Source organism: Sardina pilchardus, chromosome 22, assembly GCF_963854185.1.
Source record: "Sardina pilchardus chromosome 22, fSarPil1.1, whole genome shotgun sequence".
Lineage (NCBI taxonomy): Eukaryota > Metazoa > Chordata > Actinopteri > Clupeiformes > Clupeidae > Sardina > Sardina pilchardus.
In genome coordinates, this window is record NC_085015.1 from 10,656,412 (window position 1) to 10,681,970 (window position 25,559).

General features: G+C 48.5%; 3 protein-coding genes across 12 annotated transcripts in view; 2 read left to right on the top strand and 1 right to left on the bottom strand.

Moving 5' to 3' along the window:
* Window positions 1-276: 276 nt before the first annotated feature.
* Window positions 277-5,696, top strand: LOC134070676 (dual specificity phosphatase 29-like). 5 transcript variants are annotated; one of them, XM_062527086.1, is made up of 5 exons: window positions 277-565; window positions 2,602-2,693; window positions 3,360-3,544; window positions 4,220-4,440; window positions 4,841-5,696. In XM_062527086.1, the coding sequence occupies exons 2-5, from the start codon at window positions 2,691-2,693 to the stop codon at window positions 5,050-5,052; spliced, it is 621 nt and encodes a 206-aa protein (XP_062383070.1). In that variant the 5' UTR covers window positions 277-565; window positions 2,602-2,690; the 3' UTR covers window positions 5,053-5,696. The 5 variants fall into 5 exon arrangements, with proteins under 5 accessions (XP_062383070.1, XP_062383072.1, XP_062383071.1 ...); XM_062527088.1 differs by having other exon boundaries at window positions 277-569; window positions 2,602-2,679; window positions 4,841-5,695; XM_062527087.1 differs by having other exon boundaries at window positions 2,602-2,679; window positions 4,841-5,695.
* Window positions 5,697-5,703: 7 nt separating this feature from the next.
* On the top strand, window positions 5,704-12,500 carry LOC134070578 (dual specificity phosphatase 29-like). The gene is made up of 8 exons (XM_062526968.1): window positions 5,704-5,739; window positions 6,057-6,200; window positions 7,394-7,611; window positions 7,912-8,103; window positions 8,700-8,721; window positions 10,411-10,584; window positions 11,021-11,244; window positions 11,436-12,500. The coding sequence occupies exons 2-8, from the start codon at window positions 6,058-6,060 to the stop codon at window positions 11,699-11,701; spliced, it is 1,239 nt and encodes a 412-aa protein (XP_062382952.1). The 5' UTR covers window positions 5,704-5,739; window position 6,057; the 3' UTR covers window positions 11,702-12,500.
* A 413-nt stretch (window positions 12,501-12,913) lies between these two features.
* kat6b (K(lysine) acetyltransferase 6B) overlaps window positions 12,914-25,559 on the bottom strand; it is a 33,751-nt gene continuing 21,105 nt past the window's right edge. For all 6 annotated transcript variants that reach the window (XM_062527081.1, XM_062527082.1, XM_062527080.1 and 3 more), the window contains 6 exons: window positions 24,984-25,077; window positions 22,141-22,372; window positions 21,374-21,533; window positions 19,771-20,064; window positions 17,992-18,304; window positions 12,914-17,577 (listed from right to left, as the gene is read on the bottom strand). In XM_062527081.1, the coding sequence (XP_062383065.1) occupies window positions 13,898-17,577; window positions 17,992-18,304; window positions 19,771-20,064; window positions 21,374-21,533; window positions 22,141-22,372; window positions 24,984-25,077 (4,773 nt within the window). In that variant the 3' untranslated portion in view covers window positions 12,914-13,897. The remainder of the gene's footprint in view (window positions 17,578-17,991; window positions 18,305-19,770; window positions 20,065-21,373; window positions 21,534-22,140; window positions 22,373-24,983; window positions 25,078-25,559) is intronic.

Below are 25,559 nucleotides of genomic sequence, written 5' to 3' on the forward strand. Positions count from 1 at the left end.
GATAATTAGGCCTGGGTTGGTGGCGGTGTCGTCTGAATGATAAATACAGCTCCCACAGTAGTGATGTGGGCAGAAGGTGGACAGAATCTGTGCATATTTAAAATGATCTGTCTTATTTTTAAACTTGGCTCGACAAGAATGAGGTCGGCTATTTTGAGACATCTGCGGCATACGAGGGGGCAGATTGGAGAGTAAGTGAAGATGAGTAGAGAGAGAACGTGGAGGAAGGGGAGGGGGGGGGAAATCATTTCTTTGGCTAACGAGATTTTTTTTTTTTTTTTTTTTTTTTAAAAAAAGGCGGATATCATTTCTTTCACTCCAATAAGAAAGTGATAAACGCTTGCTGGTGAGGCCTGTTCTAGCTGCGGTGTTCTCTCTCCGCTAGCTCACATAACCTGGGGGGAATGCGAAAGATGTTGCCAGAACAATTTTGAGCAGTGATTCAGACGTTAAAATAGAGAAAGCTGCAGGGCAGAACGTTCCCAGCGGTGCCCTGCACAGAACTTTCTCCTGTCAAACCGTAGCTCCACTAAATGAGAGATCTTGACAAGCCGCCACATTTAAGGCAAGTGAGAGTGTGCCTGGGACTTGCTTAAATATTCTCTGTCTTACAATGTTTACTCTTTAAAGGGCAATCAGTGCAATGAATGAATGATAGCTAATTATTCATTGCCACTGTGGTGCTAAGTGTGTTGTTGTTGTTGTTGTTGGGAATAAATGAGAGTCAAAAGGTAGAGAGTCCTCTTCATATTCTATTGCTCTGTTGTTACTGTGTAGGCAGTGAGGTTTCTTTCCCACGTCATCGCCCATATATATAGATGACATATTTATGACTTAATGGAGTTTCCATACATTTACAAGACTATATGAATGATGTTTGAGGTCTGCTTATGAAACTTGAAAACTCTGTAGGTTGAATCAAACTCTCCTCAACTGTCGTGCCTCTTGCATAAAATATTGTGAAGTATAAATGTGTCTGCAAAATATTACTCGCTATTAGAATATTACTGCTTAAATTAACTTATGTAGATGACCTTTAGCTAATGCAGAATCCTCATGATCATGAATTTCAGTAATGATAAACTGCGGTGCGATAAGCGTGTTAATTACTTAGCCTCATGATTTGCCTACGATACTAATGCATTATGCTTTATACATTCCAATTAATTTATAATGTCATTAACAAACAGTTAATCAAAGAGCAATTAGTTAATGTTTTATTAATGAGGAATGCTTCAGTTAATGGTTGTAAAAACAATTAATAGTATATACTGTATACATAACTGATTATAGTTTAACTTTTATGTGAAATGTGACACCCTAAAAACATTGTATAATACTTGTGCAGAAGCATTAAAAGGATCAAAGTCAAACAACAGAGGGGGAGCCAGAGACATGAAACAGAGGAGAGAGTTACAGAAACAGGGGGAGAGAGGGAGCGAGTGAGAGAAAGAGAGAGAGTGAGAGAAAGAAAGAAAGAGAGGAAGAGAGAGAAAAAAGAGAGAGGGAGAAAGAGAGAAATGAAGTAGGAAAGCTGCTTAGCCTGAGGGTGATGAAAGTGTGACAAGCGCAACAGCTCTGCATGTGGTCCCGCAGGAACAGTCCTGTGTGTGTATACCCGTGTGTGTGTGTGTGTGTGTGTGTGTGTGTGTGTGTGTGTGTGTGTGTGTGTCGCAGGAACGGTCCTGAGTTTTCTGCAGCAACACAAGAGTATTTTTATGGCACAAAAAGGAAAGTGTGTACAGGTCGTAGAGAAAGAGAATGAGAGAGAGAGAGAAAGAGTACTGTATGTTATGAGATGTCCTTGTAAAAAAACTATACACAACTTTGCACACAGTGCACATGAACCTGTGTACAGTAGCTGAAACAGGCCGCAGATTCAGTTTGATCTATTTCCATTTTTTCCCCCCCAAGTGTAGCTATGTTCATGTTGTATTATACTTCAGACGGCCTCAGGGCCATGGGGGGATTTACACACCGAGATAGATAAATCCATCAAGCACAGGCTAGTGAGAGACGCCTGGGTAAGCTGCACCAAATTTAGCAGAGGTCATTACACTAACGGACAGCTTGGGTTTCGACACCCTGTTCCCATTTCGGAACTAACAATGCATTTAACCTCACAGGCTGAGCGGACCCTCTCAGCTTCGACCACAGCCAGTGACTTTGAGGCTTGAGCAGCACAGAGCAGCCACTCGCACTCGTGTCCTTTCCTGAAAGCAAAAAAATGGGGACAATGTCTAATTTCAGAACATGAGCGAGCTCCCACTATATGGCAGGGTTTGAGAGAGAGGTTGTGTGTGTGTGTGTGTAAGTGTGTGTACGTGGCTGTGCATGTGTGTACGTGTCTGCATGCATTAGTTTGATTTGTTTTTCACAGGACAACTAACCAGTGCATCTCCACAGAGTGTCGACATGTTGCCAAAAAATGTATCTGTCAAATGTAATAAAAAGTGGGTTTGTTTTCCCCCCTTGTGATAATGTGGGTTTTGGACGTACGTGTGTGTGTGTGTGTGTGTGTGTGTGTGTGTGTGTGTGTGTGTGTGTGTGTGTGTGTGTGTGTGTGTGCTCCATTGTGATTGTTGTGCATTGTTTTGAAAGGGGGAGACTCCTGAAGAAAACACAGCCGCATTCTCCTGTGACATCTGAAACATAATACAATTCACAGCAGGAGCTGCAGTAAGTAGGTGATGGTGAGACACATGAAATATTGTTTGTTAAATCCCCTGCTTTGCTGCATGCTGTGGGACCATGAATAAAAATATTATTGTCGAAATGTTGATCAGCAGGTATAAAGTGCTTATTACACGACATGTGTACAATGTTATTACAGTGAGTTACACATATAGCATACACGGTAAAATAGGCACTCCTATGAAGGGAAATACCAAGTTCTACTGAGCATTTTTTTTTGTATATTCTGTAACATAAGCAACAGTCATAAAATGTATTGATTACATGATAAGATTACATTCTTTTCAATAAGCATCCTCATGTGCTACCACCGAGTAGAAGGCAATGAAAACGGTATCCCTCACTGTGACAGATCTGCAATGAATAAGGGAACGTTTGAAACAAGATAGTGTGAATGTTTCATTAAAACCTCATTGTCAAGAGTCTCTATGAGATTGAAATGATAACTTCCTCTCAAAGAAGTGCTTTCAAAGAGACCTCCATGCATTGAGAGAAAAAAACTCCTCTTAGAGTGATTGATCTAAGAGGAGCAAAACTCTCAGCAGTCATTATAATTCATCTAAAATCACCCATACAATCAATGCTGTACAGAGATTACAGCGCACCTGCCTGCTGTTATATCAAATGAATGGCTTTTATAGATCTCTTAAATCTGTGTTCAAAAGGGCCTGGTGTGGTGTGGAACTCAGGCAGAGATGCCCAGAGGTGCTGGCCCATCAACGGGCACCAACGGCGGGGGGAATGGCTACGAGACGCCCTCTGCCTCTGATCTCCAGAGATTGATGTGGGTGAAGAAGGGCACCAGTGCCCACATGGATGAAGTGGTGCCCAGGATCTACATCGGAGACATGTAAGAGAAGGGCATACGACATTTCACTATCCATGGCTGGCATCTCACAGTGCAGCAGACTCATTCAGAGATCCTGCCATAAATGTTTTAACTGCCAGGAAAAGAAGGCTGTGGGGTTTTTTGTTGTTGTTTTTGTTTTACTTGGCACAACCCTTTGGTGGCTCTCTTGACAACATAAAAAGCAGGTCTGGTCGACAGGAGAGCAAGCATTTCTTCTCTGAACAAGCAGGTGGTGCCACTGACACTAAAGCAAAATCTGTTAGTGAAAAATTTCAGTCAGAAAAATAATACACTTTCTAATATGTAATCTCATAAAATTTATGACGGGATCATTTGTGCAATAATCTGTTTACATACATTATCAGATGATACAACCCATGTATGCATTCACTTTAGGCATACCTAACACTTAAACAGACACTTCTAATAAGGGTTTTGGCCAGAGCTCACAGCCTTTTTTGCCAAATAATTGCTCGATGGTGTTTTGAGCCCCCAAAGTCGTCTTCCAGACAGCGCTGCCACTGTTGACTTAAAGGCACTTAATCCTAACCTTAACCCTAACCCTAAGCTTAACCCATGCCTAACCCTAGCGCCCTCCAGGCAGCGCTGCCTTGAAGACAACGTTGGGGGCTCAAAACACCAAGAAACCAAATTATTTGCTGTTTGCCACACCAGGTATGCAGCCAAGGACAAGAGACTGCTGCAGGGCCACAACATTTCTTACGTGCTGAACGCAGCACACGGCAAGTACAACGTCAACACGGGCGCCAGCTTCTACAGGGACACCAAGATCACGTACCACGGCGTGGAGGCCTTCGACATGTCCTCGTTCGACCTGAGCCCCTTCTTCTACTCGGCCGCTACGTTCATCAAGAACGCCATGGACACACCAGGAGGTAGGTTTTGTGGGGGTCATGACCTTTGACACTTGGACCTCCAACTGACATCATCTGGAGTTTGAATCTATAAATCACACGTGCATATCGACAGTGAAAAGGCCCAATAGAATGGAACTCATTGTAACAATAGTGCTGTTTTGTTTTTGTCTTAATCGCGTAATCACACTGACCACATTTAGATAGATTTATTTTGAAATTGGTCACTGTTCTTTCTCTGTTTTAGTAAATCTGTATATGACTGTACGTGGTTTTGTACTTAACCCATAGCTTCTGTTTGAGTAAAAGTGTTTACAATGGGGTCCAATGGACCACTATCATTCAAAGTGTCTACTAGATTATGTGTAAACTTCCAACTTGAACACCTACACCTCCCCTCTCTGTGTGCGTGTATGGACAGGTAAAGTGCTTGTCCACTGCGCCATGGGCTTGAGTCGCTCCTCCTCGCTAGTGCTGGCCTACTTGATGATCCATGAGAACAAGACCCTGCCGGACGCCATCAAGGCTGTGGCCGAGAACCGAAACATTTGCCCCAACCAAGGCTTCCTGGAGCAGCTCCGGCAACTGGACAAAGAGCTGTACAGCCAGAGGAGAACAGGAAACAGAGTGTAGTGGACTACGGCATGCTGGGAAGGAAGCGGACAGGCCAGGAGGACATTTAATGAACTGCAGATGCGTCGTGAAACGAGCTTTGCAACAACAGCTTTGTGTCCAATAGTCTGCATCCCAAGCCCACAAGTGTTGTGTTTTGCTGTATTTGTGACCATATTTGAACTCTCAGTCTTGTGAAATAATGGTGTCTTCAGGGCCTATTGTGGTCACTGTCAGTTTATATATACGTGAATGTATATGAAGTCTTTTTTTTGTTTATACTACATTGTCTTTTTTTGTTTATACTATATTGTCGTGTTAACAGCTCCATTGGAGCTAATGGACATTTTGGCACTCGGTTGATAAATGATTGTACGAGAGTTCACAGTGAAGACACAAACACATCTGCAATGGGGGGCTTCTTAGAGTGCGCGCAGAAAAGCGACTTGGCCACCGCCGCCAGCGTTGCTCCTCTGCAGGCCAGCTCTGGCCAGATTCTCAGCTGTGTGCGACAGATTGGAACCCCTCCTGTGTCTCGCTCGCTGGTTTATAATTAGCTTCCTGCCAAAGAGGCAAACGCTGTCCAGAAATAAAAAAACACGCCGCCACGGAAGCAGCAACTCACGTCCGTAGGAGGTAGACATTTGTGTTGAGGAGGAGGAGGAGGTGAAGGAGAGGGAGGAATAAATCTTTTGAAAAACAAATCAGGTATGTTCAGCGTGGGTTTTGAAGAAAGTCTAATTATCTACTTTTCAGCATGTCCTCTCAGATAAAAACAATTATCTCAAATTAGCGTTCACTCTAACTTAACCTTTTAAACAGTGCTGTAATGACTCATTGTCTGGTTTAACGTGAGCCAACAGTAGCTGTCAAACAGAGACAATAGAACAGGAAACTGTCACCAAGACAGAGCTCTTGCCGATATCTGCAGGATAACTGAGGACATTCAGTCCAAAAAAAAAAGTCTTTATATCTCCCCCCAGGGCTGTTGTTATTGTTTTTGACAAAAGATTTTCTTTGATAAGAATGAACGAGGCTAATGACCCAGAGACTGGCGAGCTGCACTACACACCTCCAAGCATCTCAGCGCTGTTGAGTCTCCTCCTGAAGAAAAGACGACCAACTGGCCCCTTCAATGAAGTCTGGCCTAGGCTCTACATAGGGGATGCGTATGTATAAAATCACTGCTTTGACAGTGAAATAGCTCTTTAGAAAGGCTAGAATTGTTTTCAAACACAATGGGCACTTCAACACAACTTACTGTACAAACAAATCATGTCCAGATCGACTTCTGGTCCCAGTTAAAGGTACAGTCTGCAATTTGGCAAAGGTGGTCGTGTGGTCATGTGGTCATTCAACAGCCAATTAAATGAGACCCATTGCTTCTGTGCCCCTGAAGTTTTTAATTTGTGGTTCCCCTAGAGTTGTGTTAAGAAGGCAAGACAGCCAGCTAGAGGATTGTGTGGAGCAATTTACCGCATTTGACAAGTCCAATGGAGTGGTATGACATACTGTAATATATCTCTGAGACAGTAGCAGGCAATAACTAAATAAATAGCAGTTCAATAGATCTCCAACCAGGTCCTTCCAGTTCTGTGATTTGTGGTTGAGTCTGATCATGGTTTCATTCATCTCCGGGCATCTGGGACGGTCATGTTCATTACGACCCCCATTGATTATGACAATAATCAAGATGTGTGGGGACTCCTCGCAGAAGCACAAACAGGTGCACGAGCAGGCAAGCCAAGATGGCAGAGGAAGTCCAATTACCACATTAAGACAAACAATATCCACAGGAAACTGGCAGTTACTCCACGATAATCTGAGCCTCCGTGGATCGGATTCTGGCTTGGCAAATCCATAATGGGAAATGGCAATTTGGAGCATAATGTGATATCCATTATGGCAAATCCATGATGGGATCCTGTGAATCCATGATGAGAATTGAACCGCTCCATAAGTGTAAATCAGTCTGCCACTGGAGGGAGATAAGTGAATGGCACTGTATGCTATTCAGAAGGGTATGGGTACAGCATCACAACAGACAGAAATCAGAGCCTGTATTGTGTACGTGTACTTCTCTATTTCAATTTTCAATTTATTTTTACTTATAGAGCGCCAAAACATTACACATGTCTCATGGCGCTTTACAGTGTTAAACATTCAAAGAGAGCCCATGAGTAACAGGGGCAAGGAAAAACTCCCTAGAATTGGAGATACATATAGGAAGAAACCTCAGACACATCTCTATTTGTTGACAAAAGAAAAGATATCCGCAAACCATCATGTATGCTCCCAGTTTAATGGCAGGTTACAACGTCTTGACCACTCAGGTCTTCATCAGCTTTATGTCTCTCTTCAGGCACACCGCTCAGGATAAAGCCTTGCTGCTGAGTCTGGGTGTGACCCACGTTGTGAACGCAGCCGATGGCCCGGCGCACATCGACACTGGACCGGGCTTTTACATGGACACCCGTATACAGTACCATGGAGTGGAGGCGCCCGACAGTAAAGACTTTGACCTCAGCCCTTACTACTACCCAACGACAGATTTCATACACAGAGGCCTCTCACAAGGCGGTAAGATTGAGACTATTGTTAGTTGTTGAGAGTTTTCCATCATGTATGTTCATGTATGAGCAAGGAGTTATTCATGGGTTTCGTCAGGTCCCTTTCCGCAGGTGTATAAAATCAAGCACCTTGATTGTCAATGCAGACTGCATGGTGCTTGATTAATACACCTGTGGAAAGGGACCTGATGAAACCCATGAATATATAGCACTAGATACAGTACATAGAGCACTTCACAAAAAACCCTTGGACATTTCTCCTGCTTGTACTCTACTAGTGCTATACTGAACACACCACTGTGCTCTGTAGGTAAAGTGTTTGTGCACTGTGCTCGAGGGATCAGTCGTTCGGCGGCACTGGTCTTGGCCTACCTCATGATCCAGGAGAGGCTGTCGCTGCCCAAGGCAGCAGAGGTCGTCCGCAAACACAGGAACATCCTCCCCAACGCTGGCTTCCTCAGCCAGCTCTGTTACCTGGACATGATCCTAACTCTGGAGAGGAGCACAGAGAAATGATGGCTTTGAACCACACTTCATTTTAATTATATATATTATAAACATTTTAAAACATACGTAGGTCTGTTGTGAATACATTTTTATAAAACTCTGGATTCAATTCATATGCATGTGCCTTCATATTTTAATGCACTATCCAGGATCTGTTTTGTGTGTATTTGCTATGTGAAAAGCTGTATAGACCTTTCAAGAGGTTTGGTTTAGAACCAAAGAGAAAATGTTTTTTTTGTGAAGATAAAATGAGGATGTTTGATTCACTGTCATTGCTACTTTGTGTTTTGTTGTTAGTTTGAAGAACATCTCCCCACATTAAACTTAGCGTTTGTTTATTCCCCACCTTTGAGAGTTGCGACAGCACTAAACGGATCCATTATCTCCTCCTTAATGAGTGTTTCTGACTGCTGACAGGTTGATAACACGCACTCACACGCAGTTGCACTCTCGAAGAGATCACAGAGAGTTATTAATGGAGCGTTAATTTATTCTTCAAATGCTCGTCTTCCTCTTTCTCGTGTTGCTCGTTTCATTTTTTATTTTTCGAAATTAAAATCAATGCGGTGCACCGAGTGTGTCTGTGTGCAGAATCAGGTCATCCTTTGAAAAGGCGAGATGAAATAACAAGATGAAGCCATCTCTCTCCGCCGCAGCGCTGTTCTCCTGAGCCCAAACGCAGACGTGAAGCTGCCACAATAAAAGGATTTGAATATCAATTTTAATGATTGCTCCGCCAGGCTGAATGACGGCTGGGGTGAAAGATACGAACGAAAGAGAGAGAGAGAGGGTTGGGGGGGAGAGAACGGTGAGGAAAGGAGGGGTGGGAGGGGAAGGGAGAGAGCCGATCGTTTTGAACCTTGCGTCTGCCAACTGAAACGATGCATGCTCTTTCTGTCTCGAGACAGAAGCAGATAATCATCACAGCATTTGCACTTCTATGGCTCACATAAGGGGGAACTTTAAAAGCTCAGAGAGTGTAATACCAGCTTGATAAAATGAGATTATGATTTCATGCATTTGAGTCAAATTGGTAGCTCTCTGTGGCCTCACAATAGGGGAGTTCCTTCCCTTTCAATCCTGACTTAAAGGGGGACAATTTGAAAGGGAATAAAGTGATGGAAGATGGCTTTTTTCTTTGCGGGACATGATGGATCTTGTTAAAAGCCTCTTACAGAAGACAAACAAAAGCTGAAGTGCCTTCAAGAAGAGCCACCCCATCAGCCAGTTCTTGTTAGCCGCTGATTTTGTATCAATGCTGGGAATCTTCCACTGAAATATAACAGGAACACAACTGTAAAATACAGACCGAATTCTCAGTCGAAAGGCATACTGTGATTCAATGAAAAACAGTCTTGCGGTGCTGAAAAAATGAGTGCACTTCTGCATATATTTCTACCATATAGGTTCAAATGAGAAACATGGCCGAAAAAGCAATACCATCTCCACACACAGACAGGGGTGAGCAAAGTTCAGTGCCAGCAGTAGTTTTAAGTTTCCAGCTCGGTGTTTAGATTCTCAGTCGGGATCGTGCTAAGTGCCTACCCGCCGGGGGAAAGTGGAACAAGACTAAAAATACCACCCAGGCTCAACGCCTGTCAGTGCGTCTGTCATACGGTCCTGCCTCCGCGGGTTCTCCGTTTCCAAAAAAACAACTCAAAGAACAGTTAGAACTGGGGGCGACATAAAAACAACTTTGATCTGCACATATTAAATGACAGTCAGAGGGAAAATAGGAGGACTGACCCCTGGTAAGTCATTCTTTGAGAGACAAATAGAAAGCCTAACTGGACCACATGAAGGGCAAACTTTCTTCACTGTCTGATTAATGTGGTTGATACTGGGGACAACGGTTTCAATATACATTTAATATATATGCTTTCAATGCAATGATGGAAAGGCCCGTAGTCTTGCTTGCACTAAATCCAGGACGCTGGCTTCTGTTAGAAAGATATTTTGCGATGCCTCGGTGCTGCAGTGTCACGAACAGATACAGTGGAGATGGGGGTAGCCTAAAGGGTTAAAAGCATCATGGAGGACATGACCTTCACCTTATGGGGTAAAGGGTTAAAAGCATCATGGAGGACATGACCTTCACCTTTTCAAGTGGCCTACAACTCCACTTCTTTACACACGCTAGCATTAGCAATGCAAGGAGTAAACTGAACAGCACACAAGTAGGGAGATGCCATTGCCGCTGGACTCGACAAAATGAGAGCAGGAGTCAAACAAGAGATGACTTTGCGCTGGGAACAGTCTTTGGTGAGGAAAAGACAGCCTCATGACTTTTTCTCATTCGCAGCTCAATGCCTGGCAAGAAGATCAAGCTTCCGAAGCCGCCCGCGCCCACGGCGGAGGTGGAGGAGGAGGACTACGAGACTCCCGGAGGCTACGAGCTGGAGAAGCACCTGACCCATGGCAGCGTCGCCTACACGCACGTCAATGAAGTCTGGCCCAACGTCTACATCGGGGATGAGTAAGTCAGACCGCTTCGCTGGCTGCCTGGCTGGCTGTCTGTCAAGCAGGGGTGCGGGAGGATGAGATGACGGCGCATAAAAAAATCATGTCAGTTTTTAATAGCGTGTAAAACTATTCAGACACAGTGTATGAACACACACAGAGGGAGGACGGAAATTTCCATCTCAGTTCATCTCTCTGATTCATGACTCTGCAAAAGAAATAGGAGAAGAACCGAGTAAGGCCAAGTAAGAACCAACAGAATAGAAAACACTCCTTTGTCCTGATTGACCAAAAAATTCTGAAGTGATGCTGAGGAATTCCTTGAGGGCTTTAAATCATATTCATCTTGTCTACCATCAGTCAGTAAATTGTAAAGGAGAAGCAAGAACCTTAGGGCCCACCTATAGCCTCCAGGTCAGCACCTGATTGGCTGCATTTGCTTTTGGTTACAGGGAAACGGCGAGGGATCGCCTCGGCCTGCAGAAGAAGGGCATCACCCACGTACTGAACGCTGCTGAGGGGACGTGGAACAGCGTGGACACGGGTGCAGACTACTACAGCGGCATGAACGTAGACTACTATGGGATAGTGGCAGAGGATATACCGTCTTTTGACCTGAGTGTGCACTTCTACTCGGCAGCAGAGTATATCAACCGTGTCCTAAGCAATCCAGAGAGTAGGTTGACGACTTATTCGTTTTCTTATTGAAGGGATAGTTGCTTTAAAAAGACTTGCCATCAGTTGATTGATCATATCAAACACCTTGCATTTTTAGCCTACTGTAAGTTATCAACACCTATCTAGTGCTATGAACTCAAGGATACTTCATTGACTTGACTGCCTCTTAAGAGTCTCTTTTTTTTACAGACAAGCTTCTGGTACATTGCGTTATGGGAAGAAGTCGGTCAGCCACACTCTTCCTGGCGTACCTCATGATCTACATGAACATGACTGTGGTGGACGCCATTGACAGGGTGAAGAGTTACAGACGCATTATTCCCAACTGGGGTTTTCTGAAACAGCTCCGCGAGCTGGACATGCATCTCCACGAGCAGCGGAAAGGAGGGGAGGAGGGGAAGACGGAACCCGAGGGATCTCCCAAGTCTGTCGACAGTGATGTGCAGAAAACATAGGAGAGGGGGGCACAGTTTTCCCAAAACCCATCTGGAAAAATAAAATAGAAAATCACCTCTGTAATAGAAGTGATGACAAGTTGATGGGCAGTGTTTTTTTCCCTTTCAAAAAGTAGTGGCATAAATATTCACTGTCATTACGAGCCGAGGCAGCTGAAAGAAGTCCCTTTTTCCCTGGACACAAACAAGATTTTGATCTTTGCTACCACCCACTTCTGCCGGGCTTTCTTACCCACACAAACCAACACCATTAGACAGTGATTCACTCTATGCATGTGGGCAGCAGCTTTCATGCAAGCAGTCAAATGGGTTCTAATAAGGACCTCGCTATCTGACCAAAAATGGAAGCGTTTAGGGCTTAGTGGCCGATTAACGCTGATTACATCCAGAATCTGGCAGATAGTGCGAGACACCAGAAATCATTGAAATACAACCCAAGAACAGCGTGATCTAAAAAGCCTGCCAGAAAAACACACAGCAAATGGGCAATACGGGCAGGAGAAACTGAAGATGCTTTCATCGCTCTCTGTGTCTTTTTTCACTCTGTTTGCATCAATAAGCAAACGGCAATCTGGACTCGATGTGAGACGATGCAAATCCATTAACCGTATGAGCTAATCAAAAAGCTCAGGCAGCACACACATACCACCAAAATCTACAGAAGGGAAGGAGAAGAGAATGGAAAAACAGAAGAGAAGTGAAAGTACATGGTTGATCATAATTTATTTTACGCTAAAATGTACAGCATTTTGCTTTTTATTCGACTGACTAAGTGATAACTCATAAATACATGACTTGTCGTTGCGTCGTTATCTGTACATATAACCAGGATTGCCCACCCCGACCCTCTGCCTCCGTTGCCATGGTACCAGTCACTCTGAATTGGTACAAAGGCTACAAAAAGAGTGATCTAAACAACACAAATACAAGTCGCTTTTTACATGCAGTTGTCTGTTAGCTTCCGTTTGGTCTATTCACAGGCTCTACACCACATTTATGTAAAATAGAAATCCAACATTATTTTATAAAGATAGAAAACAAATCTACACATGGAATGAAAGTGTAAATTCCAAGGCATTTTTTTCTGTAAAATATCAACTTTGGACTAAATTAGGTCTCTATATTATTATATTCATTTACTTTCGGTTTTTAATTCTGAGATCTGTCTGTCTACATTTCGAAATGTTTCGGAATTGAACTGGGTACAAACTCTGAAATATATGTGTTTTTTATTACTCTTGACACATCAGTCTGCATTATAAAACAGAAAGCTGCCGTGAAGAAATTTGTTACAAAAAGAGTTCAGAATTATACATACAGTACATATCAATAAAACCTTTCAAACACAAAAAAAAGCAAGAACGAAAACAAAAAAACAAGGACCAAGTTTTACAGGGGCATTTTCTTTTTTTTGTACAGTATCAGAATTAACAAAATATAATTTGTCATCTTCTTTCCCCGGACCAGGGAAACCTCGTGAAGGCCCAACATTTTAAAAATGGCTTGCTATTAAGCACGACACTCGTACAGTACTACTTTGAATGCACTGTCACTAACATAGACTCTGTAGCATGCTAATCGTCACTTTGCAAAATAAGTCTGAATAATTTAAATGTACAAAGGCAAAAAGAGTATGGTACAAACGGACTTTTCAGCACTGTTTGACAGGTCGGCTGGAAAAGGCCATGATGTCCGATCGCTCCGTCCACAGCAGGCACATTTCATGGCTTCTAGGAAGCTGCTATGAGACGGTTTTGCCCCTGGGGGGATGGGACGGGGGTCGAAACTGGCCAACACCAGCCCCCTCAAGTCCCAATCCCCATCCAGAAGGCTATTAATTTTTTTTTTTTTTTTTATTACCATTATTAGCTTTTTATTAAGTAAGGCTTCCAATTTCTTTTCAGAACAAAGAAATAATAGCACAAATGCTTCTCTAATGTCAAAAATAACTTTCTCTGTTTAATCTTAATTTTTTTTTTTTATTTATTTACTGTTGATTTGAAATTTTTGCATTCCTGCCAAGTGCTGGTTTTTCAGTAACTTCAACGGGTAACGACTCAGAGACAAACAGAAAGGCAAAAGCAGTGCATCTCAAGACCATATGGACGTGTGTGTGTGTCTATGTCTGTCTGTCTCTGCATGTGTGTGTGTGTATATGTGTGTGTGTGTGTGTGTATGTGTGTGAGTAGGCTTCAGCTACCGCCTCATGAAAGATCCTTTGAGAGACTGTTTGGCTATGCCCGTGGTCATGTAACCGTGGTGACCGGCAGCGGCCGCCGCGGCAGAGTACATCACGTTGCCGTGTGGCGGAGGCGGAGCCTGCATTGTCTGCTGCGGGTAGGGCTGACCACCCATCATGCCCATCTGCATAGGGTACTGCGGCGACTGGTTCATGTAGGCGTGGTTGCTGTGGTAACCGCTGTTCATCATGGGCTGGCTCACGCGGTAACTGTTCATGCCGTTGAGCGTCGACACGTTCATGGAGTTCATGGAGTTGTAGGCGGCAATGTTCATGCCCATGTTGACGTGCCGCGGCATGGCCGTCAGGGTACCGCTGGGCGCCTGCATGGGCACAGACACCTGCTGCTGCTGCTGGTGGTGGTGATGGGGGTGGGCATGAGGGTGCGGGTGGGCGTGAGCGTGGGCATGAGCGTGGGGGGAAGCATGGTGGTGCGAAGCCGGGTGAGGGGGGTGTGCCAACGGGGTAGACTTCGACCGGGCGCTCGCGTGACTCTTCGCCGAGGAGGACGCAGAAGCGCCGGCGGCGCCGCTACCACCACCAGCGCTGCTGCCCCCGCCGCCCACCTGCGTCTGGATCCTCTGCGACGACGGAAGCCCCATGCCGGCTGCCGCCGCAGCGGCCGCGGCCATGTTCCGCTGGAGCATGATGGGAGGCGGCGTGAGGTTGGCCGTGGACGGCGCCTGGGGCTGAGGGGGCCCGCCACTGCTCGGGGGAGCGCCGTGCCCGTGCCCGTGTCCGTGTCCGTGCCCGAGCTGCGAGGAGAGCGCGGCGCCGCTGCTTGCATAGGAGCCGATGGGGTGCGGCGGCGCCGTGGTGTGGCTGAACGGGTGCTCCATCAGCGTGTTGGTGAGCTGCTGCAGCTTGGCCAGGCTGAACGTGGCCGACGGCTGTCCGTAGGGGGCGCTGTACTCGCCGGGCGCCGCCATGCGCTCGTACAGGCTCAGGCTGGGCCGGGGCGGGTGGGGGCCCCCGGGGGAGTCCCCGGACATCTCCGCCAACTGCATGGGGCTGGAGAAGTTGGAGGGCAGGCCGCACTGCTGCTGGGGGTGGTGATGGAGGCCGTGCTGGCCGTGGCCGTGACCGTGCCCGTGCACGTGCCCGTGGCTGAGCACGGGGCCGTGCTGGGCGCGTTGGGCGTGGGCGGCCACTGCCGCCGCGTGTTGGGCGGACGAGTGCTGCTGAGCGTGCTGGCTCAGAGCGGCGGCGGCCGCCGCGTGCTGCCGGTGCGGAGTCTGGGGCGACCCGTGAGCGTGGTGGTGGTGGTGAGCGAGCTGCCCGTGTTGAGCCGCGGCTGCCGCGGCCGCCGCTGCAGCCGCCGCACCTCGCGACGGCATGTGCTGCTGTCCGTGCACCGCGCCGTGCTGCGTCTGCGTCGGGTGCGGAGGAGCGTGGAGCACCTGCTGCTGCTGCTGCTGCTGCGGCCCGTGTTGACCGTGCTGGACGTGCTGGACGTGCTGCCCGTGGGGGCCGTGCTGAGCGTGTTGCGTCTGAGACGGGTGCGGATGCGGCGCGTGCGGGTTGTGGACCACGTGCTGCGGGTGGTGCGGGTGCTGAGGGTGCGACGGGTGGTGCTGCCCGTGTTGGCTAAGGTGACTGTGCGAAGTGTGCTGGCCGTGCCCGTGGGCGTGCCCGTGCGGTCCGTGTGCCCCGTGCGGAGCGCCGTGCCCGTGCTGCGGACCGTGCTGCCCGGGGTGGTGCGGGCCGTGCTGGCTGTTGCTAGGCGGCCGCTCCACCACCACCACGCAGCCCTGCGGCGACTTGACGCTGCTGATGCAGTGCTGCGGCGAGCTCAGCGTGCTACCGGGCTGCTGCTGCTGCTGCTGCTGCATGAGACCGGCCATTTGCTGGCTGACCGCGCAGCTACCGTTGGGCCCCAGGACGCCGTACGAGCAGCTGCTCTGGTTCGGCCCGCCCGGGCCGGACGTCGGTCCGCCGCCTCCACCCGCGGCCCCCGCACCGCCGCCCAGCGACGAGTCGTAGCTGCTGGGGTTCTCGTAGTTCTCCGTGGTGCTCTCGATGCTGCCCAGGTCGCTGAAGCCGCTGTCCACCACCTGCTGAGAGTGGTCCGACACCGACGGCAGGTCCATCATGGGGCTCGTTTCCATGGCGAGGGAGGGGACGGATATGGTGCCACCACCGCCGGCGCCGCCGCCTCCACCTCCCTGCTGCTCGGGACTTATCTGGGTGTAGCCGGCGGTCTCCAGGATGGTGATGGCAGGGCTGCTGGCGGAGCGCACCGATTGGCTGGGGTGGGAGGAAGGGACGGAGGACATGGGGCTGCTGCGCTCCGACTGCGAGTAGTCGTCCAGCGCCACGGCGTGAGCCGAGGCGGGAGCAGGGCTGCCACCGCCGCCGCCACCGCCGCCGCAGCCGCCACTTCCGCCGCTTCGCTCCAGCTGCGTATACGTCTGCAGCGTCTGGCAGGCCTCCTGTGTCTCCACGCAGTCGGCGTACAAGCCGCTCTCCTCCTGCCGCTCGGCCTCCTGGGTCAGCGACTGCACCGCCTGCGCCGTCTCCGAGTCCGTCTCCGGGCAGACGGAGGGGGGATTATTCTCCTGCATCGGGGGACTAGGCGGGGGCCGCTCGAGTTCCTCCAGCGGAGGTGCGTTACATCCTGGCTGGCTCGCCAACTCTTCCTCCTCCTCCTCCTCTTCTTCTTCTTCTTCTTCGTCATCCGGTTCAGACTCCGCAGGTGGCTCAAAGTTGGATATTGCTGGCTCCTCTGGCTCTGGAGCACCAGGACTGCTGCAGGGGGAGGCAGCCGTGCTGGTGGGAATGACCGGTTCCTCGGGAGGAGGGGCTGGGCTGTTTTGCTCGCTGGGAGCTAGAAAATCTTGAGCGTAGTCTGCGGCCTTCGGACTCGGACTACTCTCCTCGACTGGCACCTGTTCTTTCTCCACCACAGCGGAGTCGTTGTGACTGTCGTCTTCGTCGTCGGCGTCCCGATCCTGCTCCTCCACACGACTGGGCTGCTGCTCCTCTTCCTCATTATCCTCCTCCTCCTCACGATCATCCTCTTCTTCCTCCTCCTCCTCCTCCTCCTCCTCCTCTTCTTCTTCTCCTCCTCCCCGCTCTGCTGTAACCCGGGTGGACACATCTATCCTTTCAGCCACCACCTCCTCCTCCTCCTCCTCTTCGTCGTCATCTTCCTCCTCCTCCTCTTCCTCCTCATCGTCGTCCTCCACGTCATTGTCTTCATCCTCCTGCTCTTGCTCTGGTGAGGCCACAGACTGCTGGAGCTCGTCCTCCTGGTCTGGCGACTCCTCCGGCGATCCCGGCTGACTGACGAGGGTCCGGTCGGGGCTCTGGGGCTCCGAGCGGACCCTGCCCGCCTCCGTGTCCGTCTCCACCGACCCCGGGCCCATGCCGGTCTCGCTGGCCTCCTCCGTGATGGTCGGCGGCTCCAGCAGGTCATGGCCCCCAGCGACTCCACCCCCAACTCGGGGCTCCTCGGCGGGGATGTGATGGTCCGCCTCCAGGGGCGTCTCAGGAGGGGTGTAGAGGTTGAGCTTGAAGCCCATCTTACACTCCTTCTTCAGCCGCCACTTCGGGGGGCCACGCTTGACGCCTTTCGGCCAGCCCTTCTTCCGCTTGACAGGGCGGGGGTTCCCCACTTTCTTTGGGACATCAGAACCTGCGAGAAAAAGAATGAGAGAAGAAAGCCCTTGTTAAATCATTCAGACGTGGCTGTGTTGCGGCGCCCCAATGGCTTGCATGCAAAATTCTGAACTTTAAGCCTTATTCTCCAAGTTTACACAAAAGTCCTTCTAACAAGTCTTTCTTCCAGGGAAATGGCCGACAGGATATTCAATTATGGTTTGCCCATCTTCTTTTTTTTTTTTTTTCCACTCTCCCACTGTAAAACCCCTATTGTGATACAGGAGAGAGAGCGTACTCGAAATGAACCAGAACCCTATTACTGTCAGACAATGGAAGTCTGCTGTGAGGGCTAAGCAATTTTGGCTCAGTCAGCAGGGCGAAAGAATGGAAAAGAACAAGCCTCAGTATAATATTTCAGAACGCAGAAAAAAAAAGAAGGTCAAATTGCCTTCATTCCGATTGTCGCTCTCCTCGCTCTTCACCAGCCTCGGCCGACCCCTGCGTCTCTTGGCCGGTCGTACGATGAGAGTCTCCTTTTCTTCGTCTCTGCGGTGGGGCTTCTCGTCCTCCTCCTCGTCCTCTTCCTCGCTCATGTCTCCTAACCGCGCCGAGCGCTCCAGGAGCGGCATGGGCCTCTCGTCCTCTGAGTTCTCGAAGGGCTCGTTCAGGACCTCCGTCGTCTCGGAGATGGTCTCCGTGGTGACACTGCTGTTGATGCGTTTGCGCTTGCGGCCGCGCTTCTTCTTGATGGCAATGGGTTTCTGAAAAGATAAAAAAAAAAAAATTGCATGAATCGGTGAGCTGTTGCTTAGCACAGAGTGACAAGCAAACATGACACTGTAATTGTACCCTTAGCTCTCTCTGTGAAATGCTTTAGAAAACCCCAAAAATGATACTTAGCGAGAGTTCAAATTGAGGGTTCAAGCTGTGGCCTCATTACCAAGCCCTAAAACTCTTGAAAAGTCAGAGAAGTTGAAAAAACAGAGACGAGGGGAAAAAAAAGATAGGATACATAGAAAAGAAGGATACATAGAAAAATAGCAAAAGCGCTTGAAGCTAACCACAGTGCTTGGGCAACTCTTCCTCTCAGCAGACTCCTGCCTCCTTTTTGAAAGCCACAAATGAGCCATGAAGCACAACCAAAACCGCAAGCCATTCGAGCTGCTCTCACAACACACACACACACACACACACGCACACACACTCTCATCATGAGTTTGACTAAACACATGAGTTGCTTTTGCTTATTTTTGCAGTTACACTTTTATATTCTTTTCCAAACAATATACGACGACAAAAACACGTGGTGCATAACCTTAAAGGAAACAATCACTTGCTAAAGGAGCATCACCAACACAACATGCTATACCGCCACAGGCACTAGGTGGCAGTGTTCCAGTTCCCAGACAAAACTGTTGTGACTACTCTGAAGGAGATGTAAACTCTCAAGTAAAAATATATCACATACGCACACACACACCTAAGTACACACACACACACATGTGCGCACGCACGCACGCACGCACGCACACACACAAATATTTGGTCTAGCGCAGACTGAATGCCATTAATAAATGCAGAAGACCAACAGTGTTGATTTAAGGCTACCGGGAAGCTTGGAGGAGGGAGCGGCTGCAGGAACCCAAAATTGGAGGGTAAAGAGAGGTGACTGCTATTTGCTTAACGCAGTCAAGCAAGATCTCAGCTAACAGAGAAGCGCAAACAGCTATGATGGCTACCACAAAGACACGTTTAAATAAAAACATGCCATGAAAAGACCATTTACTGGTTAAAGCATCAGTTAAATGAGTATATCCATTTAACCTCCTCAAGCCTTGAGTCAAATGGATTTTCTACTTAAGGCTTTGAGTGGTCAATTTCACATCAACAATAATTGCAGCGCTAAACTGTGACAAATGGAAAGGGACAACGAAATAGAGTGTAAATTGACTCATTTACAGTGATTGCTCACAAAACAAATCATTCGTGTATAAAGCTTGCATTACATTGGTCTCGTTATGCTAAGGCATCCGGACATGTTAGTTTGCTCTACTGAAATTACACCTGGGCTCTCTTAAAGTACATTGTGTCCACACGCTAAATGTTACATTCTCCACCAGAAAAACGTAGCTTGTCCACACCCGAGACAGCGGTCTCGCCCCAAGCTTACAGTAGCTCCCTTAAATTGAGCCTCTCAAGAACCTTTAGAGTTTTGATGGCGCCTCACCTTCCTCTTGCCGCCAAACATGGCCTGTGCCTTGGTAAGGATGGGTGGAGAACTATCATACTCCTCATCCTCCTCCACCTCATCATCATCATCATCATCATCCTCCTCTTCGTCCTCGTCATCGTCGCTGTCCTCGTCCTCGCTGTCGTGTGTGGACGAGCGGTGAGCGGAGGAACGGTGCGGGTTTTTGCAGCGCACCTTGGCCATAGGCCGGCGGCCGACGTGGCTGTGACCGCTGAAGACGTCCCTCTCCTCCTTCTCCCAGCAGCTGGCTCGAGCAGTCAGTCGCTCCGCCTGTTAACGAGAGAAAGAGAGAGAGAGAGAGAGAGAGAGAGGGGGGATGAAGACGGAGAGCAAATGTTGGGAAAAATGATCAGGAGCAGGCGGGGGGAAGAGGAATGACATACAAGCTGTTGCAGTGTCAGAATTAAGAACCCGATGAGCAAATCCCTTTGAAAGGGTGAAAGAGCGTGCGAGAGAAGGAGAGAAAGATTGAGTGAGAGAGACACACAGAGAGCGGCGTGTGTGTGCGTCTGTATATACTTGTGTGTGTGTGTGTGTGTGTGTGTGTGTGTGTGTGTGTGTGGTAACGATTCCTACATACATAAATATTCAGATGAGCCTTTTTAATAAATGTTTCCCCTAACCAGGGGAGATTGCCGAGTCTTGATTAGATGCTTGTCATAGCGAAGGAGTCGTGTTAAACAACCATGGGAAGATCGCGTTTCATGGAAGATTTAGGACTAATTATGATGCGCGAGCGGATGCGAGCAATTTTGCACATCATTAGACATTTACCGACAGCGCCACACGCCTAAACCTCTAATGGTCTCAAACTAATCAAACTAAACAACACTTTGCATCAACGACAAAACAAGTGGTAAAAAAAAAAACAAGCATTCCATAATAGCCATGCTCGATGCAAAAAGGATTAGTGTTGTTTTGGGGGGGGGGGGGACGTTGCGATTTAAAAGCAGGTGTTGACGCGTGGTGTTTAATATGAGGATAAATGCAATTAGCACGGAATGCTGTACGCCCGCTCGTAAAGGTAATGAGGCGAGCGAGTCTATAAAAACGGCGCAAAACGCGGCCGCGGCGGCATGTGGCTCCGTTTGCAGGCGTTTTTCGAACGCAAGGAAGTGCTTTGATGTCGGGCTGCGGTTGGTCTCATGAAGCGTTTTGCGAGGTGACTCAAGAGTGTTTGTGGGGTGAAGCCGAGCGCGCACGCGAAGACAACAAAATGTGAGTGTGAGAGAGAGTGTGTGTGTGTGTGTGTGTGTGTGTGTGTGTGTGTGTGTGTGTGTGTGTGTGTGTGTGTGTGTGTGTGTGGCGAGATGTGTGACACATATGATGAAGATGTGGTCCAGTAAAGGCTCATCGCGAGCTAGCATGTGAGAGTGCGGTTTTCAACGCTGCTTCGTAGGCTTTCTGCGAACTTGCACTCAGAGGGATTATATTTTTTGATATGAGCTGGCCTGTTCCTGTGTAATTACAAAGATATGTGTCTGTATGTGTGTCTTTTTTTTATTCCTGAGAATGCTATACACATACTTTACAGGATGTGTGTGTGTGTGTGTGTGTGTGTGTGTGTGTGCATACGTACATCCATCTCTGCCTCGCGTTCTTCCTCTGACAGCACGGCGTTCACTGGCACCGTGGGCGACCAACGCAGGTAGGTGGGGTCGACCTCATTGACCCGAGGGCAAGCTCGCAGCCGCTCCATGTGTTCATGGATCAGGTCGTCTCGCCGTACAATCACAAACCTGGACAAAAATCGGATCTTAAAGTCCGACTCAACGACCATAATTCAACTGCAACAGCACCACACATATCACACATTCAACTGCAACAGCACCACACATATCTTAGCCATCACATCTGCAATTCACACTATTTCTTTTCCCTCTCAGGTGCAATCCAAAGTATATATGGCGGTGTTTATATAAGAGGGAAGGGAGGGCTGAAGGGGAGTGCATTCAACACATTCCTATAGAAAAACATTAGTCTTTCTTGTCTGGGGTCGTGACATTTCTTTGATAGCGGATAAGATTGCTGATAGACCTGCCCGACCCTGTGCGCAACCCCCCCCACACACATAATCTCAGCAAACACACACACACACACACACACACACACACACACACAAACACTGTCACACACACACAAACACTGTCACACACACACACACTGTCACACACACACACACACAGTGTCACACACACACACTGTCACACACACACACACACTGTCACACACACACACACACTGTCACACACACTGTCACACACACTGTCACACACACTGTCACACACACTGTCACACACACTGTCACACACACTGTCACACACACACACACACACACACACACACCTGCCGTGGCGCCTGTCGATCATGCTGAGCTGCTGCAGCGTGGCGGCGATGTCGTGCGGGCACATGCCGGTGGCGCGGCTCAGGCCCTTGACGCTGAGGCGCCGGTCGGCCAGCGCGGCCAGCTGCTCCAGCAGCGCGCTGCGCCAGTAGGCCACGTAGGACAGGCGGCCCAGATCCGACAGCGGCTTCTCCGGGGAGCCCGCCTGCCCTTCCCACCGCGAGAGAAGGTAACCTGGACGAGGAGGAGGAGGAGGAGGAAGAGGAAGAGGAGGAGGAAGAAGAGGAGGTGGAGGAGGAGGAGGAAGAAGAGGAGGTGGAGGAGGAAGAAGAGGAGGTGGAGGAGGAGGAGGAAGAAGAGGAGGAGGAGTGAGAGAATGAAGAGGAAGGAAGAAGGAGAAAAAGAGGGAGGGAAAGAAAGAAAGTGAAAAAAAGATAAAAAAGAGAGGTGAGAGAGCAAGGTGAATGAATAAGAGAGAGAAAAGGGAGGAGGGAGAAAGATGGGAACAAATCATGAAAACATGTACACACGTAGACACAAGCACAGTGGGTGGCTCTCAAACACTCTCCTCGGTCCTCCAGGCTCGTTCCCACTGATCTATAACTAACTCTGGATAGACTATCCCATTGTTGCCGCCCCATCATTCTTTATCTAGATCAGTGAGGACGAGGATTGAGGAAAGGAAGGGAGGGAGTATAAAAGAGCAAATGAGAGGCACCAAGTATAAGCACTAAGCAGACTAGATCTGCCATTCTTTACAACACATTAAGACATCTTCTACAAGGGAAAATACATTTGAAAAAAAGAAAAAGAAACACATTTGTACGCGGAGTGACATGAATCGGCCTCCTGAAAGCATTCCATTTTCACCTTCAAAGGGTGGTTTTGGGGGGGTGGTGGAGGGGGAGGGGGGGGGGTGAGGATAAGAGGTAATCTGTTCCCTCTCCTTCAGCCTCTGTCGGATGATATGATACAAACTGGCAAGGGCAACGGAGAGGGTGTATGTGGGGGGTGGTGGTGGTGGTGGTGGTGGGATGGGCAGGCAAGAGGAGGGGAGCGAGAGAAAAAAAAAGAAAAGAAGAGAAGAGAGAAGCTGTGGGATAAACAGCGAAACAGCTGGACGGCATCGCTCTGAAGAGTCTGTGCCTCTGAGATAATGAACAGCAGAGCCCACATGTTTATTAATAATAATACTAATAATAATACCAGTTATAAATAATAAAAAAAACCAGGAGAAGCTACCTCTATCAGTAATTTGTCTCCTCACAGGCCAGTCAAGGGTCATCCATTACCGGCAGTGTGAAATTAATTAAACATCTTTTAAATGTGCAGTGGTGGCGGCGGCAGCGGCGCTCGAAAAACTGAGTGAGGGGGAAACCACGCGAGCGAATCTAATCAAAACAAAAGCCGCCAAACAGCCCAAGCTGCACAACCGTCTTTTTTTTTTAACTCACTCTCTCTCTCTCTCGCTCTTCTGTAATTAGGCCGCTGTTTACTCAATCGGCAGAGAGGAACAAACCACACAGGGGATCATCCATGCAAAGAGAGCGAGAGAGGGAGAGAGGGAGAGAGCGAGAGAGAGAGAGAGACAGAGAGACAGAGAGAGAAAGAGAGAGCGAGAGAGAGCGAGATCGCTCTGGGTCATCTTTAATGTGTAATCACGGACTAAATCATTAGCTTTATATGTACAAATAAATCAGCCGTAATTGTGGAGTAGCAACCCGGTGGGTTTCTGCTCAGCAGGGCGAGGCGAGACACTACCAAGGTCACACCGCACACGACAAAGCATGTTCAAATATCGAATGTTGAACACGACATTCAAATTCTTCTCCAGGCGTGCTTATACACACACACACACACACACACACACAGACTCTAGTCCCATTGTTGACACTTCTCCATGAAGGTAAGCCACCGTGTGCCACTAGTACAGCAGAGCTACTTGCTGCCTACAAGTACGCGCGGACAAAACCCAACCAGAAGACAACAAAAGGCTTCTCCCGCGCCACAGTCCGACGAGAGCGGCATAATCCAGAGAGCTCAACTCCACTGGCCGCCGCTGTGGTCCCCCTCCTCAAGCTCTTGCCCTCACTCTCGGCGCTCATCTCCGCTAAGCTCTGCCTTTGTCATCGACACACTTTCAATATCTCTGATGATCCCTCCTTCCTTTAAAGATTTTTTTCTCTCCTTCTTCTTCTCTCCCTTCTGCATCTCTCAATGGTGGGGGGCTTCCTTCTGTGTCTCTCTGAACAGGCCCAAATGACTGACGCGTCATTACATCTCCAAAAGGACACACACACGCAAGCACACACACACACTCCCTCAGGAGAAGTAGAGTGTCAAAGCTAACAAAAGACATCAAGAGATGACCAAGACCACCACAGTTTTCTTCCTTAAGAAAATGGGGGGGGGGAAAAACCCACAAAAAAGCTAGTGTCATCATGACTGCATTGTGTGGTTCCATTCTCCCCCTCAATCGTGCGGAATGACACGGCGGAGAAAAGAAAAATTCTGGACAATTAGAACCCGGGGAACCCGCTCAGTATGCGAGGCGGGAAACAATGGCCTTCAACAATTGACCACATTTGCATGCGCTCGACATCTGCGTTCCGTGTGAAAAACAAGGAAGGCGCATGTCATTGGCTTAACACGTTTAATCACCCAACCACAGAAGAGATTTAAAGGGCCTTTAATAAATCGTGTGACCGCACTAAAAGCATGAAGGGGGTGGCGGGGTAGGGGTTGAGGGGGAAAGGGGGAGGGGGGGGGGGGGGTGCGTAGGCTGGGTGTGGAGGTGGGAGGTAGGAGGACGATATCAAGTTCTCAAAGGCATTAAGCAACTTACTGAAATCAATGAGGAAGCGGCCGAAGCCTTGCCTTTGGTACTGGGGCATGATCATTATGCAGGAGACATTGTACTTCTGCTGGCAAAGCTTTTCCTGTGGGGAAGGAGAAACAGATCAAGAGTGTCAGAGCTCTGCTGAAGCTGGCAATATATTGCACCTGCCACCGTCCTTGTCTCGTGCACTCACACACACGGACACGGACACGGACACACACACACACACACACACACACACAGAGAGAGACACAGAGAGACACACACACAGAGAGAGAGAGAGAGACACACACACACACACACAGAGTATGTTTCTCTCGTGTGCAGAGGAGGACAGATTGTCAGGCAGGCAGACACACACACAGACAGCCAGACAGAAAGACACACGAGCACTCACAGATGACATATCCCCACATTTGTTTTGATTTTAATCGGTGAAAAGTTTACAATGGCATGGGCCGCGCGGAGACACAGTTTAATCACGCAGCAGAAAGTGCCGGGAAGTCTCAGCGCAACGCGCCAAGATTGCAGATATCAAAGACCAATACCATCCAACAACTTCATAAAACCCTCGCCGCACAA